The sequence below is a fragment of the Anoplolepis gracilipes genome, chromosome 11 (genome assembly GCF_047496725.1).
Source record: "Anoplolepis gracilipes chromosome 11, ASM4749672v1, whole genome shotgun sequence".
Classification (NCBI taxonomy): domain Eukaryota; kingdom Metazoa; phylum Arthropoda; class Insecta; order Hymenoptera; family Formicidae; genus Anoplolepis; species Anoplolepis gracilipes.
The window spans coordinates 5,098,267-5,117,249 of record NC_132980.1 but is presented as its reverse complement, the minus strand read 5'-3'; the positions used below and the strand labels follow the sequence as shown (position 1 = coordinate 5,117,249).

General features: G+C 29.4%; 2 protein-coding genes across 6 annotated transcripts; both read right to left on the bottom strand.

Moving 5' to 3' along the window:
• Positions 1-2,888: 2,888 nt before the first annotated feature.
• Positions 2,889-11,066, bottom strand: LOC140671181 (G-protein coupled receptor Mth-like). 2 transcript variants are annotated; one of them, XM_072902346.1, is made up of 5 exons: positions 9,616-11,052; positions 8,602-8,680; positions 7,579-7,760; positions 7,265-7,430; positions 3,100-4,831 (listed from the first exon to the last, which is right to left on the bottom strand). In XM_072902346.1, exons 1-5 carry the CDS (start codon positions 10,691-10,693, stop codon positions 4,462-4,464), a joined length of 1,875 nt encoding a protein of 624 aa, XP_072758447.1. In that variant the 5' UTR covers positions 10,694-11,052; the 3' UTR covers positions 3,100-4,461. The 2 variants fall into 2 exon arrangements, with proteins under 2 accessions (XP_072758448.1, XP_072758447.1); XM_072902347.1 differs by lacking the exons at positions 7,265-7,430; positions 7,579-7,760 and having other exon boundaries at positions 2,889-4,831; positions 9,616-11,066.
• A 1,360-nt stretch (positions 11,067-12,426) lies between these two features.
• Positions 12,427-17,295, bottom strand: LOC140671198 (probable G-protein coupled receptor Mth-like 2). Of its 4 annotated transcripts, none has more exons than XM_072902379.1 (5): positions 15,990-17,294; positions 15,688-15,766; positions 14,612-14,793; positions 14,279-14,363; positions 12,427-13,714 (listed from the first exon to the last, which is right to left on the bottom strand). In XM_072902379.1, exons 1-5 carry the CDS (start codon positions 17,041-17,043, stop codon positions 13,435-13,437), a joined length of 1,680 nt encoding a protein of 559 aa, XP_072758480.1. In that variant the 5' UTR covers positions 17,044-17,294; the 3' UTR covers positions 12,427-13,434. The 4 variants fall into 4 exon arrangements, with proteins under 4 accessions (XP_072758480.1, XP_072758479.1, XP_072758482.1 ...); XM_072902378.1 differs by having other exon boundaries at positions 12,435-13,714; positions 14,279-14,444; positions 15,990-17,289; XM_072902381.1 differs by having other exon boundaries at positions 13,478-13,670; positions 15,990-17,295.
• Positions 17,296-18,983: the final 1,688 nt, after the last annotated feature.

Here is an 18,983-nt window from a genome sequence, read left to right as displayed (position 1 = left end):
TGTGTGTTTGCGGGTGTTACATTAGTTCGGAGGGACGTCAGCCAGGTAAATTGGAAATGGAAAAATAAAAACGACTTGTTACCTGACTGGTATTTATACAATAATATTTAAATTCTAAAGGAAGGGGCAGGAAAAGAATTATGCTTCCTCGAAGGTAATCGTGGAAAGAGGGAATTTCTTCCAGAGAGCCTCTATCGGAACGGCGAGGGGATATCTAAGACCAGGAAGGAACCATGGGATAACGGATCCCGGCGGATTGGTTGCAAGGATGGAGTGCAATGTTGTCAAATCAACAGGACCAGGACTGATTGTATACGAGCCTTTTGGGAGGGGATGTCGGATCCTCGGGAGATTATTTATTAGATATTGGATAGGCTCTTAAGGCGGAGGACGAGGAGGTTGTTGGTGTTTAAAATTTTCGGCGTGACTCGCGTTTTCCTTCTCGAGGTCTACGCGACCTCGGCAATGTCACGAAAGGCCTCTCAAATTTCATCCGATTCCTCTTGAGAATCAAGTGAATTGCGGGGGGAAGATGAGCGTGAATCTCCCAGGACGATGGTAGAGGCTGGTGAGGGTGGACGCGGAGGGGGTTCGGAAGTAGAGCGAGTTTTGTTAGAAGGCCCCGGTAAATCAAGAGACGATAGGGAGGGTTGCTCGTGCGAGGATGATACTACTGAATGTGAAAGGGGAGGGGGGTCGATGAGGGTGCGAGGAGAAGGGTCAGGTGAGAGGGGTGGTTGCAGCTCTCTTGAATGAGGAAGGGGGGGGGGACTCTGCGTGTGTGTGATGACTGTTCGCGGAAAATTTAACCCTTTAATTCTATCTTAAGATTAGAAATATTGTTCTTAAAATTATAATTTGCTGTCGCCTGAACCAAAACTCTTCGGGCACATCGGTTCTTAAAGCGAAACGTCTACGGTTGCGGAGACGTTTTGCTTTAACTTTTAGGCGTTTCGGATAAACGGGCTCCACTATGAACCCACGCAAATGTTTCAGAAAACTTATCGTTTATTTTCGGCAAGACAGTTCTAATTAGTACAATTTATAATGTTCTTAATATAATTTAAGTTAGGAAATTATATTATTTAAAATGCATAATGTAGAGAGGAGAGAGGAAGGAGAAGGGGAAAAAAGCGGAGAGAAAAGAAGGAAAGAAAAGAAATAAATAAAAAAAAAGGAATAGCACAAAAGGAAAGAGGTAATGAATAAATTGTAATAAATAATTAAAAGACCAGAGGAAAAATGGAATTCCGGAGAAATTTGCTTCCGTAGAGAAAATTGAAGGAATTTGCAGGTTTTGCCTAATTATATTTTGTACCAGTACACGAGATATCGGTTCCGCAAAATACACAGATACCCGCAGAGAAATAGAAAGACCTTGCAAGTTCAACCTAGTTATATTTCGTACCAGTACTCGAGATACCGGTGCCGCAAAATACACAGGTACTTGCAAGAAAATAGAGAGGCTACGTGAAAATGAAGAAGATGGGAAATAAACATAAACAACGAAAAGGGGAGTTAATTATAATGACAAAGGTAAAATGAGAAGTATCTGGTCAAACAGTAATAATAAAATGAAGAACAACAAAAATAAAGAACTGTCTCACTATAATTACTATAACTGAATTTTAAATGGAGGAAGTGAAATCAACAGAATAGGTTATTTGGTCGGTACTCACTACTTATTGCGTACGCTGTTGGTTTTAAAAAGACCTCGGCAGTGGATTTAGCGGCGTCGGGTTGAATTTCACAGGTGCCCCTAGTTAGCGATAGAATTTTTCGTGTTGAATGGCACAATCACTTACAATGTTCAACACTCTTTATTGTTTTAAACTTTTAATTCGCACGCAACCACTTACAATGTTTGACGTTTTTTAGTGTTTAAATTTTTAATTCGCACTACACAGAGAGTCTGTGTTAAATATTAGGCGAATCACTCGTCGCGGAATCGGAAGTATTAATATTCGAACTTGTTAACACCCGAAGGGTTAAACGTTGAGATCGAGGATCGATTCCGCGTCTCGAAGCCGAGGTAGAAGAAAATAGTTCGTACCGTACGAGTAATAGTGATGGAGATGATGATGAATATACTGATACTGATTCTGATACCGAAAAGAACTGAAAAAACTGATGTCGCGGCGCATTGCTTCCGCATTATATACTAGGATTCTTACCTCCTCTCCATTGGACAATTGGACGAATTAGAATTTTAATTAACGCCCCCTTATGCTTAGAGGGTGTTTCCTTCGACTTCGAGTCTCAAAAATTTCTTCTCTATTAGTTCAAGAGATTTTTCCATTTGGCCAATGAGGAGTTTGGTACCGTCAGAGTCGCTTATCGCTATTTAGAAATTTATAATAAACAGCTGTCACTTTAGATGGTCCGTCAGGCGAGCTCTCTTATCAAATGCTTCTTAGGTTTTCGCCGTTTCAAATTTATGATTGCAGTTCTAAACAACTGCCTCGAGTTACGGCGACTCTGTTTTATTTAAAATTCTTTTGAAATTATAGAGCCGTTCGAATGTTTATTCTTTATTTGATTTCTAAGACTTCTTGGGTTGTCTTATTTATAGTTAGTCTCGCCTTACGGAGGTTTGTTAAAATTTTTATTATCTACGTAACGTAATATTCGTGGAGTGCGACTAAAGTGACAGCTCTCACGGTTTGATATTTCCCGTAGAGAGTTCTTAGAATCATTATCTCTGATTGTTTATACATTCTTCTCGAAAAGAAAGAATCGTGAAGTCTACCGGACGTAACAGTACAATTGCGATAACGTTTACGCTTATTTTGAGTTTAAATTTGTACAATGTTTACAGAGATATTTTATAGTATTTTATTATAAATAAAATTAAAATTTCGAGACTGATCAATGTCAAGAACTCTAATATTAAACGCATTGTATCATTAATGTTAAAAAAATTATGTTGTTTTATATAAAAATGTCTAATTGTTTAAGATTTAAAAAAAAAATGGTGCAGAGCAGTCGACATCGCAATTCAAATTAAAATATAATTCTGTTCAATTGTTTTCAGAATAAGATCAAATAAAAGCAGACGCAAAATGCATAAGATATATATATATATATTTGCATAATATTACATGTATCAAATTAGATATGCTAACTGAATGTCTCGGAAAAAATTGGATAAACTTAACATTTACGGTACACAAGGGTAAATTCCGACTATATTTTTGTTCTTTTTAATGCTGTACATTTAAAAAAAAAATGAGTTTAGACTTTGCGCTATCTAGCAAAAATACTTAAGTGACGCATCTCAAGAGTCTGCAGGTCATAGTTAGTCTGCCGCTAGCTACCGAGTAAAACATGTTTAAACATGTGTTTTGGAGTCGGAATATACCCCATGTGTACTAACTATATCGAAATATATAAGTAGTATAAATTTTCTTAAGCTTTCTAAATGTTTAGAAATTTTTTTAAAGTTTTTAAAGTTTTTCCTAAAAGTTAAAAAATTTTCTTTTCAGGTTTTATAAATAGTTTATAAATACTTTTTCCGAAAAATTATAGTTTTTTAAACTAAAAGTATATACATTTTATAATAAAAAACAAAAATTTTAATTATCTGGAATTACTGTTCATTTGCTTCAAAACATACGCATAACAAAGTAATTCGCAAGAAAGAAAGTAACAAAAATACGTCACTTTGATTCTTCTGAATAATTCAACTTTTTGCAATGCACGAAGTTATAATAATTTTTCTCGTGTACGTAATATGAAACTTCTACTTTAAGATTATATCCGATTTTTTCCTGTTACAATAACCCTATATAAGATATACAGTATAACTCTTAATGAGAAAAATGACATTTTTTCGACATTATTCCGAATGTTTACTTCTAAGTTTTCTCACATGAAAACTATAACTCCCACACCAATGAACTTTTTATGAGCGTACTCGTTAAAGTCTAAACTTTCGATTCATGTATGATTAATGTTAAAAAAATTAATTTTAAGTTACATTAATTCTAAAGTTACAGCAGAAAAACCGATCGGGATCACAAATGACCCCTGTATCGTGTGTTGTGGAATGTACAGTGTGTACTGTAAGTATTAACAGGAGCAAGTGTGTCTCAAACTTATTCCGCACCACTTATATATTAATAACAAATTCTACAGTATTGAAACACATTATTGAATTAGAAGCATTTAAAGATGATTAATCGAATTGTTGAAAATTCGCATGCTCTAGAAAAATTACATGATGTAACTAAAATAGATGCTATTATGATACTTTATACAACGCGCGTAGCTTTAATAACTTCAATAATAATTTTAATGATTTTAACAATTTAATTGAACAGCTTTGGACATCATTCAAAGACTACTATAGTCGTGAAGTTTAGATATTAAAATTTTTGTTTCCAAATAACTTCACAAATCAGTTACTATCAGGTGATGTGATAGGTTTGGGATATTCTATATACATATATAAAATTGATTTTATTGTAAAAACTCTTTGTCCATCTTTTCGCTTTGCCATAGGTTATATTTTTCCATAGAATCATTTTTTTTAACATGGTGATGTACATGTTCAATACTGTAAAAACCTCTACGTGCAAAAATTTTGAAACTATATCGGCGGTTCCGACAGAAATGTTTCAATAGCAATTGCATAACTCTTCTCTTACACACAAATAAGATGAAAATACTGATATATTTAATGGTTTTCAATATACAAATACTAAATAAGATGTACATCGTTGTTACTATAACTTTTTTGATCAGCCAAAATTCCCACATTGTCATTAGAATCCACTCTACGGCCATTATGACAAATGACATTATAAACAGTTTTAGATACAGATTGTCCCTGCAAATAAATATAACTTTTACATATTTTTAAATTATAATATAAGTGATTACTATTAGTGGTATGCAAAAGTTCGCATGGTTTACATATAGATAGCTCTGTACGCTATTTAAATAAAGATTACGGTGTATTTCAATGCCATCATGTTATGAAAGAGCCGAGTTTAACTTTTTATTTAATTAAGAAATAACTACTAAAATTGTTGAGTCTTGTACTTTTGTTTATTGTTTTATATAAACAAATAAATAAACAATAAATTAGACTAGTAAACATTGTATTTTATTGTTTTGATAATTCAAAAATGAATATTTTACGAGATATCTTGTATTTTATATCAAAATACTGCAACTTTGAAGCCTTATAACTCGAAAAGTATTTAATGAAAAAATATTTTATTATAGTGTTTTGAAAAGCTCTCGAGATAAGCTACATGAATATGCAATAATATATAGGGTGTCCCATTTAAAAATGTTCAAGGTGACCTTCATATGACCTTCAAACGACTATTCAAGGTCCAACTGATGGTGCCATTTTAAGGCCCCCTTGAAACCATACAACTTTTGTCTGAAACATTTTCTTGTAAAATGCAAAGGAACAGAAATGTTAGGGGTGATAGATTAAAATGAGTCACCCTGTATAGTAGACTATTGAAACCGTTGCAAGAGCAATTAATGAAGAAACGGCGGCATTTTGCAACGAAATGGAACAAAGAGATTTTGTTGCACGATAATGCCAAGCCCCATGGTGCACTGACGACGCGGGAAACATTAATGAAATTGCAATGGGAAATCTTGCCACACCCAGCGTACTTTCCAGATATTGTCTCGTCGGACTTCCACCTATTCTATTAGATGCAGCACAACTTATCTAATACGTAATGTTGAGGAGTGCGAAAATTCGTCGATAATTTTATTTGCCCCGAAAATAAAAACTTTTTTTTATCATTGTCTGAAAAATGGCAAAAAGTAGTAGAACATAATGGAAATTATTTTGATTAAAGATATTTTAGTGTAAGTAAAATATTAATAAATAGAATTGTATTAAAAACCATACAAACATTTGCATACATCTAATAATATTATGCTTCCGAACATTCTAATCGCTTTATAAATAATTAAAGAAATCGTAATTACATTTTCAGATATATATAAAAACAATGTTATTAATTTAGTTAAATAAAAACGTGTTAATAAAATAATAATAAACTTTAAGCTTAAAAAAAGGAGGGAGAAACAGAATAAAAAAAAGTTGTATCTTTTAAAATAAAATTTTAAGGAAAGTTTTCATGCAAAATAGTTATATAATAGATGTAAATATTCAATTTGAATATTCAATTTTCATATTATTTATATAAATAAGTATAAATATAATTATTTCTGTCCTTTTTAGCCCTTAAATTGATACGATTACAGATTTTCTATCTTATAAAAAACCTGTGATCATGTTGATTTAAGAGCTAAAATAGATAGAAATAATAATAAGAATTTATTCAAAATTTGCTAAAGTATAGTTTAAATATAGAGGAAATATTTGGTTACATAATTTTGATCAAGTATTGACTAGTCCAAAAGATATTGAATATAATTTTCTCAATTTCGTCCTATTATCCGAAATGACATATTATTTATTGTGAAAACGTGGCAACATAGCATTCAGCTGAGCCTTCTTTTGACATTTTAAATAATCTATCTTTTCATCTGAAGAAGCCTCTATGTACAAACGTGTAAGCGAGAAGCAACTAGGCCTCATATGTCAATTTGCAATTTGACCAACCTATGAAAAATTATCATGTTGCCACATTTCTTTTTTCTCGGAGAAATGACAAATTATTAAATTTATCAAAGAAATAGTTAAAAATCTTCTATATTTTGTCATTATTCACTATTATAATTTTTATTCTGATATTTTAAATTACTCTGTACAAGTAAATTCTTTTATTTTTATAATTCAAATTTTGTGCTGTAATGTTAAAATCGAGGTACCGTCAATGATAAAAGTTTCTCATTATAATTTAAGAAACATGAAAATTCTCCGAAAAAAAGCAACAGAAGTTCGAAAATACATTTCTACACTCTAGCTATGAAATAATAAGATTTTATACAATCTTTATAATAATCATAATATTAAAATATATGAGAAAAGTATATATTCGTCAATTTCGACTAGTTTTTGTTACGATTGTAGGTGCTAAACATCTTTAAGAAAATATGCGCGCTATTGAACAGCGGTGATATATTTTTACAAAAGAATCTCATAGATACGAAAGCACATTGCCGTAGAAAAATCTCAAAATATTCAATCTTCTCCTGTATCAAAAAATCTCGTAAATGATTGAAAATAATTAATTTTGCAATGTCGTTTACAAATAATGGCATATATCTTATTAACTAGGATAGAGACATTGTATCAATGTAGAGTTGTTTACGTACGAACCATTTCTCGTTTTCATTAAAACGTCGGGCCTCAGTATCTCTAAAATAACGAGCTGTGTCCTTCATATAGCCCATGATCTTCAATGCTGTATAAATGGATAAGAAAATGCTAATAACAATACAAATAATTTTGAACCCGTAATTATACAACTGATCCGCAGCACCATCTGAAATAAAAAATAAACTTTTCAAGTTATATCAAGCTTTATGTTACGAGTACCCAAAAACATATTTTTACTTTTAATATAAATTTTCGAATGAATCATAATTTAGTGATTTATCAATATAATTATGATAACAGTAATATATACTTACAACGAAACCAACACGTAGAGTTTTGAAATCTCGGTCGGATCATGTTTCTCGGCACGCTGGGAACAAATTCCATAATGATGCAAGTGATAGTAAGAATGAAGGGACTTCCCCAAGCAATGATGGAATATATAAACTTTTTCTTCTTTTGTTGATCCACTTTTCTTGCTAACGAACGAAAATTTCTGCAAAGAGAAATTTATACTTTACAATTAGGCAGTAGTAAATAAAAAAATTGGATGCAAATGCACATTAAAAAAGAATATGTTTTTGCTTAAAGTGCTTAAAAATCTGTCTGTGTATATGAAAGGTAAATATGCATATTAGAACATCCTTTTTCATTAAACTTGACTTTGACATATGTTGTCAAGAACACTTTCAGTATATAATTTGAAGCCAAGCTATCGATTAAGCTTACAAGGTAAGGTATAGAAGTTTCCCCCTCTAATTTTAATGCGCTTTGAATATGTTGTAGTCTAGATCAAAATAGGAGACACGTATTTTTTTATACGTGCCGTTAAGGGGATGAAACACCCTTTTGAAAAAAATCGGTTTTTATATTTCTAAGCAAATACCGTCGAAACGGTAAGAGATATAAAAAAATTTCCAATAAAAGTTTTATGGTTTTCATGGGCTTTAAAACTGCATAATCAGATTTTTCTAAAATGTCATATTTTTTGAAATCTTTCCTCCACCCTTTATTTTTTGAAAAATCTGATTATGCAGTTTTAAAGTACGTTAAAAACCATAAAACTTTTATATGAATTTTAGGAACTCGATCGATTAAGTTTTTTGCAAAACTTATAATCTAAGATACTCTCAAGCTGCCTACTCGCGTAAAGATACTGTGTGCGTCTTTCTTAAAACACCCGAACTCAATACAAGACACTACCCCATGTCTTCTGATATATCACAAATAAATATTTATTCTGTCGTGCTCGATTGTATTATGTAAATCCTAATTTTATATAAAAAATTTATATTATAAATAATATATAATATTTAAAACAAAATTGATATATTTACCTAAATTTCCACCACATATCAAAACTCATTATACTTAACCAGAAGGAACTTGCTAAAGAGCTGAAATAGCTGACTAAACCTGCAATGATTGAGAATATTTAAAATAAACAACATTTATATATAGAGTGTTTTCTATAAAATTAATGATAATTGGCAAATTACATGTATGAAAAAAACTTTAATTTTTTATTAAGAATTTACAAAAATTTATGAAAAATTACAAGAGTATACACACATCAGTCAAATGTATACACTGCATTAATTGCATTATCATCAAGGTTGGGAAAGTTACTTTGTAAAAGTAACTAGTTACAGTTACAGTTTTTTCATTCAGAAACTAACTAGTTACAGTTACAAGTTAAGTACCGATTTTGAAAAAAAACTCGTTACAATTACAGTTACTCAAAAAGTATATTATTATTTTACTATATTATTTTACGTATATTAAATGATAATTTTATAAAGATAAAAGATTACATCATATGCTACCTAAATACTGATAAATTTATTATTTTATATATCGTGAATTATAAAACAATATATATATAATATTAATAATAAAATATAATAAAATATAATAAAATATAATGTGTTTAAATATCCAAATATATTTTATAATCTTATAAAAAAATTAATATTAATCTTAACTTTTAATAATCCTAAGGTACTTAATAATCATATAATCATAATAAAAAATTTAAAGTTAAGACAACGTTCGTATTGTTATTGATTTTTTTCCATTTTTCTTATATTTAAATTATTACCATAGTGTATTATTTTTTTATAATGCAAAAAATTGGTCGGTAAGTCGGTAAGTAAAAATAAGCTATATAGAACGATGCTTTTAGCGCATGCTCTCAAAAAAGTAACTATTAAAATAGTTATTAGTTACCAAAAAAATATAACTAAGTTAAGTTATAGTTACTGAAAAAAAGTAATTGTAACTTCGTTACAAGTAACTCGTTACTTCCCAACTCTGATTATCATATATAATTATATGAGACTATACTATACCGCTTGCAATGCAGATGGAATACGCCAGATTTTCCCTTTTGATTAGCATTACCGATGTGTGACTTAAGTAAAAAATAAATACCATACTGCTGTATCTACGCAACATGAAACTATGTATATTATTAAACTCTGGCAGTATATAGTATACTAGGAATATTAACAGCATACATAACATGGACACTGTACCGCAAATCAAGTCTAAAATGTACATTCTATCTTTTAAGGGTTTAATGAATGTCAAGAAATAATCCTTTTCTTTTTTCACGGCTTCTGTTAAAGTCTTCGAGCAAATAATTGCATCAACCTGACCTTGATTCGAAAAGGCTAGACAAAAGGATGTTGATTTGACGAATTGGTCAAAGTAGGAAAAATATAGAGTGCCGTTTTCGAAAAAAATGTATTCGTAGTACTCAATACTATCGTCATTAAGTCTGATGGCTACAATTTCGCTACGGTTTGGGCACGGATCTTGGACAATCAGTTGAAACATTTCGTCCACTTTCTTATATTCAGTCTGCATATTCGTTTCGTTCAAGAAGTTATATACATCTGAGAAAACATATCCGGGTTCTTCAATATTGCAAGTGCCAAAAGATTCAAAACGATCACCGAGAGGACAACAAAGGTGAATGCAAGTTCTGTTGTCACATGGAACATTCTTGTACGGAACGATGTAATTTGTGTTGTCATTTTCATTATTGGAACGTTTTTTTTTGTCGTCGACATTTGTAAAGTTTTTTTCAATCTCACTCGGGATTTGGTTACGTTCCTCGTAATATTTCACATAGTGCAAGGGGGATTCCATCTGAATCGAATCATCTTTGCGACCGTTTCTTCTGGAATTAATATGAAACACATTCTGATCATCTTTATAATCCATAGTGAAATTTTTGCGCAAATCGTATTGATTGAAAATTGTCTCGTTGCCATTCTTCTCGCTGGTATTCGCATCAAGATCATTTTTCATCATCGTATTGTTGTCTTGCTGGTTGACAATTGTGAAATTCCGCAGAGGCTTTGTAGATGAAGCGAAAAACAGAAGTGCACAACACCAAAGTCCAAAACTTTTACCGTACATCGTCAATAATTTATAAAATTAATTTATTTTTTTTAACAGTAATTTTATAATATCTAATGGTTGCAATAATGAATTGCGAATTGCGAAAATGAGAATACGCATGTCGTTTGCGATAATTTAATTGCGACAACGATGTTCTTTTTCCAAGAAACAACGAAATTAATGCACGCGAACATATGGCGAGAAGAACTGGCGAAAAACACACATGTTCACGCGATTAATAGGAAGAGACTGCCGTGGTCGACGAATCGTCGGTGATGATAAAGAAGTAATCTACCTACTAATAAGTCATGTATACAGGATGCTTAAAAAAGTGTTATTATTTAACTTCTACAAATAGTAGGCGAATCCATTAGCGATATTGTAAAAGATATTTAGAAAGTTAATATGTTAATTGATTAAATATTATGTAAAATTTTTATAGAGCAAGACAACGGTAAATAGTAAAGATTTTTTTATATCTATATTAAAGATATTTATTTCTAAAATTTATCTAAAATAGATTTAAAATCTATTTATTGTTAAAGATAAATTGCAAATCAAATGCAAATTTAAAAAAAATTTACTTCTTTCTTTATTTTGCATTGATAACATGTCTATGAAGATGGAAGTTTACAATTAATTATGATGGAAAAAAACCGGTTTGTAGTTATTTACATCACACGTCATGGGAATCACTTTCGAAATTATTATTAGAAAATCTTCAAGAAGGATATAGAGTCGATATTCTTAACTTATAATTTTAATTTACTTGTAAAAAAATGTATGCTTTTATTATATTTATAAATATGTGGAGAACAAAAATGTTACGTAAGAGATTTAAAGTTTTTAGTTGATTTTATACACAAGCAAAAAAAATGCGGATTTAAATACATGTGTGTGTATTATAATAAAACGTAAAAATAATTACATATAAATTTTATAAATCTCTGCTTCGAGATCCTCTCCAATTATAAAACTGCAAAAGATGTTCAAGACAACGTTCAAGACAATGATCGCAAACAATCAATGAAAGTTCCAACATAAAGTTAATTCCAAAGTTAAGAATAAAAATATAAATATCTTTGTTGAGAATGATAAATTACTGTACGGTATATTAATATAAAACTTGTTTACATTTGTATTTGATTTTAATTGTTTTTTGTAATACATTTTTCGATCATAGATAAATTTATCAAGTATGTTTTTCATTTTATACATTATTTATAAATTAAGCTTCATATAAGATTATAATTTATATTATACAATCAAACACGTCACAATAAAAATGCATGTACAATATGTAAACGTATGCGACCAGATTATATCTACAACTATATTTATAAACAACAACAATATGTTTATAAAGGTAAAATATACTATTATAAAATTTTGCATTTATATGCAAAAATATTTTATCATGTCATGTGTGCATGCGTGCGTGCGTGCGTGCGTGCGTGCGTACGGGCTGATCGATAATATAAAAGCAACTACTTGGTTTTTTAAAATCAATAATTTTAGTTTATAAATGTAACATATGTAATAAAATTTTGAAAAAATAATTTTCCAAATTTAATTTTTGTCAAAAATTATTTTTTGAAAATGTGACATATGTAATATTTTATAAAATTTATAAAAAGTTATAAAGAAAACATGAAAAAATATAATTAATACTTGCTAACATTAAATTAAATAATGCTTTTATTAAAAAATATATAGGTAACACTTCAGAATCTTCATAGCATTATCAAAAAGATTTTTATTCACAAATTGAAGTTGAGTAACTTACAATTACGTACAATTAAAGTGCACACAATATTTTTAATCTTATTTACTATTAATCCTTGTCTTTTTAAAATTCCAACAAGTTGTAAGTTCGAGTTTTATAACTAGAAAATTATTAATAGAAGTATACATAAAAATCTATTTAATGTAAATACTGCATTGACTACATTATTACATGATTTGGCTATACTGTACCGCTTGCAACATAGATGGAATACGACACATTTTTCTTGCATAAAATAATCATAAGTATTTTCTTAACTATGTTAAATATAAATAGCAAACTGTTGTATCTGTGCAATATAAAACTATGTATATTATTAAGCTCTGGCAATATAGAATTAACTAAAAGTTTTTTCAGCATATTATCGTTTGAAATTACTTCAAGCTCTACATCCGCTTTTTATTGCCTAATTGTGTTTTAATTTTATTATTCTTTAAATTTCGTCCCACCTGTTGTCGAACACCCTTTATGTATCAAATTGTAATAGATGTGTTAACTGATGCCTCGAAAAAAATTGAAGAAACTGAACAAGGGCGTCCCAAATATATAGGGTATCTCAAATCTACCTCAATACTTATGCTAATAACAGATTCTACAGTACTGAAATACATTTTTAATTAAAGGCGTTTAAAGATGACTAATTAAATTGTTACAAACGTTGTCGCGTACTCTATCAAAATTACATTTTATAAAATACATGCTATGTTGAGAATTTATAACGTTTTAACAATTTTTATAATGATTTTAACAATGCAATTGGTCAGTTTTAGATGTCATTCAAAGACTATAGTCGCGAACTTTAAATATTAAGATTTTTATTTCTAGGCAACTTCAAAAATCTATTATCAGATGATACGGTAAGTTGGAAACATCCTGTACATAAAATTGATCTCATTCGATAAATTCTTTGTCCACCTTTTTGCTTTCTCGATATTTTTCTATAAAATAATTGTGTTCGACAGGACTTACATTTTTAAGACTGTAAGAAGTGCTGCGTGTAACAATACTGGAAACATATCGGCGATTCTGACAGAAATGCTTTAATAGCAATTTGCATAATTGTTTTCTTACACACAAATAAGATAAAACTACCAATATCTACAATAGTTCTCAATATACAAATACTAGTTGTAATGTAAAACGGTGTTAAAGTAGCTTCCTTAACCAGCCAAAATTCCCACGTTGTCATTATAATCCATTCTATGGCTACTATGACAAATAACATTATAAACAGTTTTAGATAAAGATTGGCCCTGCAAATAAATATAAAAATTTTTTTATTTTAAAATTACGATATATGATTATTAAAATCATGCTTGTGAACATTTAATGCTTCATGAAGATAAATAATTAAAAAAATCGTAATTACTTTACATTTTTATAAATGCATAAAAACAATATAATAAATACTATTAATTTAGTTATATGAAAATGAGTTAATAAAATAAACTTTAAGTATAAAAAAAAAAGAATCAGAAAAAGTAGTATCATTTTTGTAAAAAAATTTCAATGAAAGTAATTTTCATGCTTAAAGGATTAATAGACGTAAATATTCATCTTGAATTTATTCTTATTGTTTATTATATATTTTCGAAAATAACAGATACTATTGAGAAAATATGCGCGTGATTGAACGGCGGTAAAATGTTTCTACAAAAAAATTTCATAAATGTGAAAGCACATTGTGCAAGTAGGTAAATGTCAAAAATGATAAAAAATTATCAATTTTGCGTTCACAAATAAATACAATGACATATATTTTATTAAATAGAATAAAGACTATGTAGCAATATATGTAGAGTTATTTATGTACGAACCATTTTTTGTTTTCATTATAACATCGGCTCTCTGAATCTCGAAGACGACGAGTTGTGTCCTTCTCATACCGCATGATCTTTAATGCTGTATGAATAGATAAAGAAATGCTAATAATAACACAAATAATTTTGGGTCCGTAATTATATAACTGATCGGATGAACCTACTAAAATAAAGATAAAGCATTTCAAAATATGTCACATATTGCAAGTATATACAAAATATGCTTCCATTTTTAATATAATGTTGTAAGATAGATAATCATAATTAAATTGATTAATCATAATTAAATATATTACCAATAAAATTTTATTAACAATAATATACACTTACAACGCAACCAACATGTAGGGACCTCAAATCTCGGTCGAATCATGTTTTTCGGCACGCTAGGAACGGTTTCCATGATGACACAAATGATAGTGAGAATGAAAGGACTTCCCCAAGCAATGATGGAATATATAAACTTTTTCTTCTTTTGTTGTTCCGGTCTTTTTGTTAACGAGCTAAAACTTCTGCAAAGAAGAGTTTACATTTTACATTTAGCCAATAGTAAATGAAAAATTTGGATGCAATTACACGTTAAAATAAATGTTTTTGATAAAATTACTTACAAATTTGTCTTATGTAACTATGTTCATAAAAGGTAAATATGCATATTAGAGCACTTTTTATTGACATCGATCTTGACTTATATTGTCAAAGTCATAACTCTGAGTAACGTACAAATGTTTTTAGCCATTACTCGTGGCTTATTAAAAAAAATATTAATAATTAAAAAAGTCAATGCGAACATCTGAATTTGTTCTAGCATGAATTTTCAGATCAGTTATATACATGTAAGTTGTATTGTGTATTCAAATGGACACATGGCTGGAGGTGGGGCTTTACCCTCCCTCTGCATTCTGGAAAAAAACTGACGAAATCCAACTCATCTTTCAAAGGTAAAAAAAAATAAAAATTCAACTTCCTCAGAATGGGTTTGATTACGTTAATTTTTTTGGGATGGGCGCTGTCCTTTCCTTACCAGCGCGTTTGATTTATTACACGTAAATAAATAAATGTATTAAAATTCGTTTTTATTTAATGTATATAATGTCAAAAAATCATGTTCTATTTTCTATTAATACTTTTATTGACAAAATATATCAAAGTCAATGTCATTGAAAGGAATTTTCAATATCCAAATTTCCCATGTGACATTTATGCACTAAATTTGTAAAGAAACCAAGAAGGTTTTTTCATAATCAATCCGCATGCATTCACACACACGCACACGACATAAAGTTTTTTTTCGTAATTCATAATAATATCATAAATAAATATATTATTCTACCACATTTGATCGTATAATATAAATCCTAATTTTATATAAAATGTATATAAAATAAAAAATAATATATATTTACCTAAATGTCCACCACATATCGAAACTCATTACACTTAACCAGATGGAACTTGCTAAAGAGCTGAAATAGATGACTAAACCTGTAATTATGGAGAATATTTGAAATGAACAATATTTATAGAATGTTTTCTTTAAAATATGAATGATAATTGGCAAATTACATTTCTGTGTACGAAAAAACTTTAATTTTTTATTGAGAATTTACAAAAATTTATGAAGAATAACAGAAGTATACACACATCAGTCAAATGTATACACTACATGAATTGCATTATTATATGATTATATAAGGCTATACTGTACCGCTTGCAATACAGGTGGAATACGCCAGATTTTCCTTTTTGATTATCATTACCAATATATTAGTGAAGTAAAGGATAAATACCATACTGCTGTATCTACGCAACATGAAACTATGTATATTCTGTAGCTCTGGTAGTATAGTGTAAACCAGGAATAATATCAGCATACATAGCAAAGACACTGTAGCGCAAATCAAACTCAAAATGTGTGTCCAAACTATTAACGGTTTAATGACTGTATTGAAATAATTCACTTCTTTTTCGACGGCTTCTGTTAAAGTTTTCGAGCATATAAGCGCAAGAACCTGATCTCGATTCGAAAAGGCTAGACAATAGGATGTTGATTCGATGAATTGATCAAAGTAGGGAAGATATAGAGTGCCGTTTTCGAAAAAAATGTATTTGTAGAACACAATACTATCGTCATTAAGTTTGATAGGTATAATTTCGCTACTGTTTGAACACGGATCTTGAACAATCAAGTGAAACATTTCTTCCACTTTCTTATATTCAGCCTTCATATTCGTTTCGCTCCAGAAGCTATATACATCTGAGAAAACATATTTAGGTTCTTTAGTAGTGCAATTGGAAGTAAGTAAGTCATAGCGATCGCCGAGAGAACAACAAAGACGAATGCAACTAATATTATCGCACGTCTCGTATGAATCGTAATTGATGTAATCATTTTCATTTTCATTATTCGAATGACTTATGTTGTCGATCGTAAAGTTCGCTCGAATCTCTCTCGGTATTTGATTACGTTTCTCATGATATTTCACATAACGTACAGAGAATTCATTCTGCATCAAATCATATGGAATCATATGAAACACATTTTGAGCATTTTTATAATCCATGGTGAAATTTTTGTACATATTATATCGATTGAAAACCGTCTCGTTGTCATTTTTCTCGGTGGAATTTACATAAAGTTCGTGTCTCACAATCGAATAGTTGTCCTGCTTGTTGTCAATTGTAAAATTCTGCAGAGGCTTTGTGGATGATACGAAGAACAAAAGTGCACAACACCACAATTCAAAACTTTTACCGTACATGGTCAATAATTTGTAAAATTAATTTGGTTTTTGACAGTAATTTTTTAATATAATATCTAACGGTTGCAGTAATGAATTTCGGAAATGAAAATAGGTATGTTGTTTGTCTGTGAAGATTTGATTGCGACAACGATGCTCTTTTCCCGAGAAACAACGAAATCAGTGCACGCGAATGTACGACGAGAGGAATTGGAAAACACACATATTCGCGCAATGAATAAGAAAAGACTGCCGTGGTCGATGAATTGTTGATGATTATTATGAAGAAATCTACTGTTGGTAATAAGTCATGTATACAGGATGCTTAAAAAAATTTAATTAACAAACTTCTACAAATAGTAGGCAAATTATTTTAGCGATATCGTAAAAGATGTTAGAAAGTTAATGTTTCAATTAAGATTAATATTAAATTTTGGAAAATATATAAAATCTTTATGGGGCAAGACAACAGATAAATAATGAAGACTTTTTGACTTATATTAAAGAAATACGATCAAAAAATTTATTTTTAGAATTTATCTACAATAGGCCTAGAATTTATTTATTATTAAGAACAATTAAAATCAAATATAAATGTAAAAAAATTTACTTTTTCCTATAAAGAATCTTACATTGATAATATGTCTGTTAATATAGAAGTAAAGACAATGAAATATTATGCTAAAAACCGGTTTGTAATTATTTACATTACACATCAAAGAAATTACATTACAAACTATTTTTAGAAAACCTTCATCAAGAACATAAAGTCAAATGTCGACTTATAATTTTAATTTACCTAAAATATAAATATAATTTTAATTTACGTAATAAAATGCAAATAAAATTGCAAATTATAAATATGTGAAGAATAAAAGTGTTAAGTAAAAAATTTGAAGTTTTTAATTTATTTTATATAAAAATTTATATATATATATATAAAAATTCGTCGACATTTGACTTTAGATACTAGGTATCAAGAAATTGCGGAAAAAAAGAAAATAAATCGATTCTGCAAATCGACGATGTGGCATAAAAGTTTTGCACTTTGTTGTTGTGCACTTCTATTCTTCGTTTCATGTTCAAAGTCTCTGCGGAATTTTACAATTAGAAATAAACAGGATAACAATTCAATAATAAGATACAAGCATCACGCAAATTCTACTAAAAAAATGCTACTGAAAAAATGGCGGAACGGACTTAAATCGATACATTATGCTAAAAACTGGTTTGTATATATATATACATATATGTATCGATTTAAATCCGTTTCGCCATTTTTTAGTGGAATTTACGTGATGCTTGTATCTCACTATCGAATTGTTATTCTGCTTATTTCTAATTGTGAAATTCCGCAAAGGCTTTGAAGCTGAAACAAAGAATAGAAGTGCACAACACCAAAGTGCAAAACTTTTATGTTACTCCTCGATTTGCAGAATCAATTTATATTCTTTTTTTTACTACAATTTCTTAATACCTAGTATCTAAGAGCTATAATAAGTTGCGGAAATGTAAATACGTGTATTGTTTTTCTGCGATGGTTTGATCGTGATAACGAAATTCTTTTCCCAGCAAAGAAAGAAAATTGATAATTATACAGATATTGATCGTGAACGTATAACAAGAAAAACTCGTCAACGTTTAACGTCACTGATCATGAACGCATAACGAGAAAAACTCACGAGAAACACACGTATTGTAAATTTTATTAATTAACAATAATAATCGTAACAACTGTCATAGACTTATGAACTCAAATCCCTCGAGGCCTGCTTTTATATTTAACAAGATTTTGTTTTATCTGTATTAAATATATGATAAAATTGAATTATTTACCTCTCAGAAGAATTAAAATCAAATGTTGAACAAAGGAATTTTTATTTTTTTCTATTATCTCTTACATTGCAGATAATAATGCGTATGTTAAGATAAAAATTGACAATGAAATATTATCAAATCCG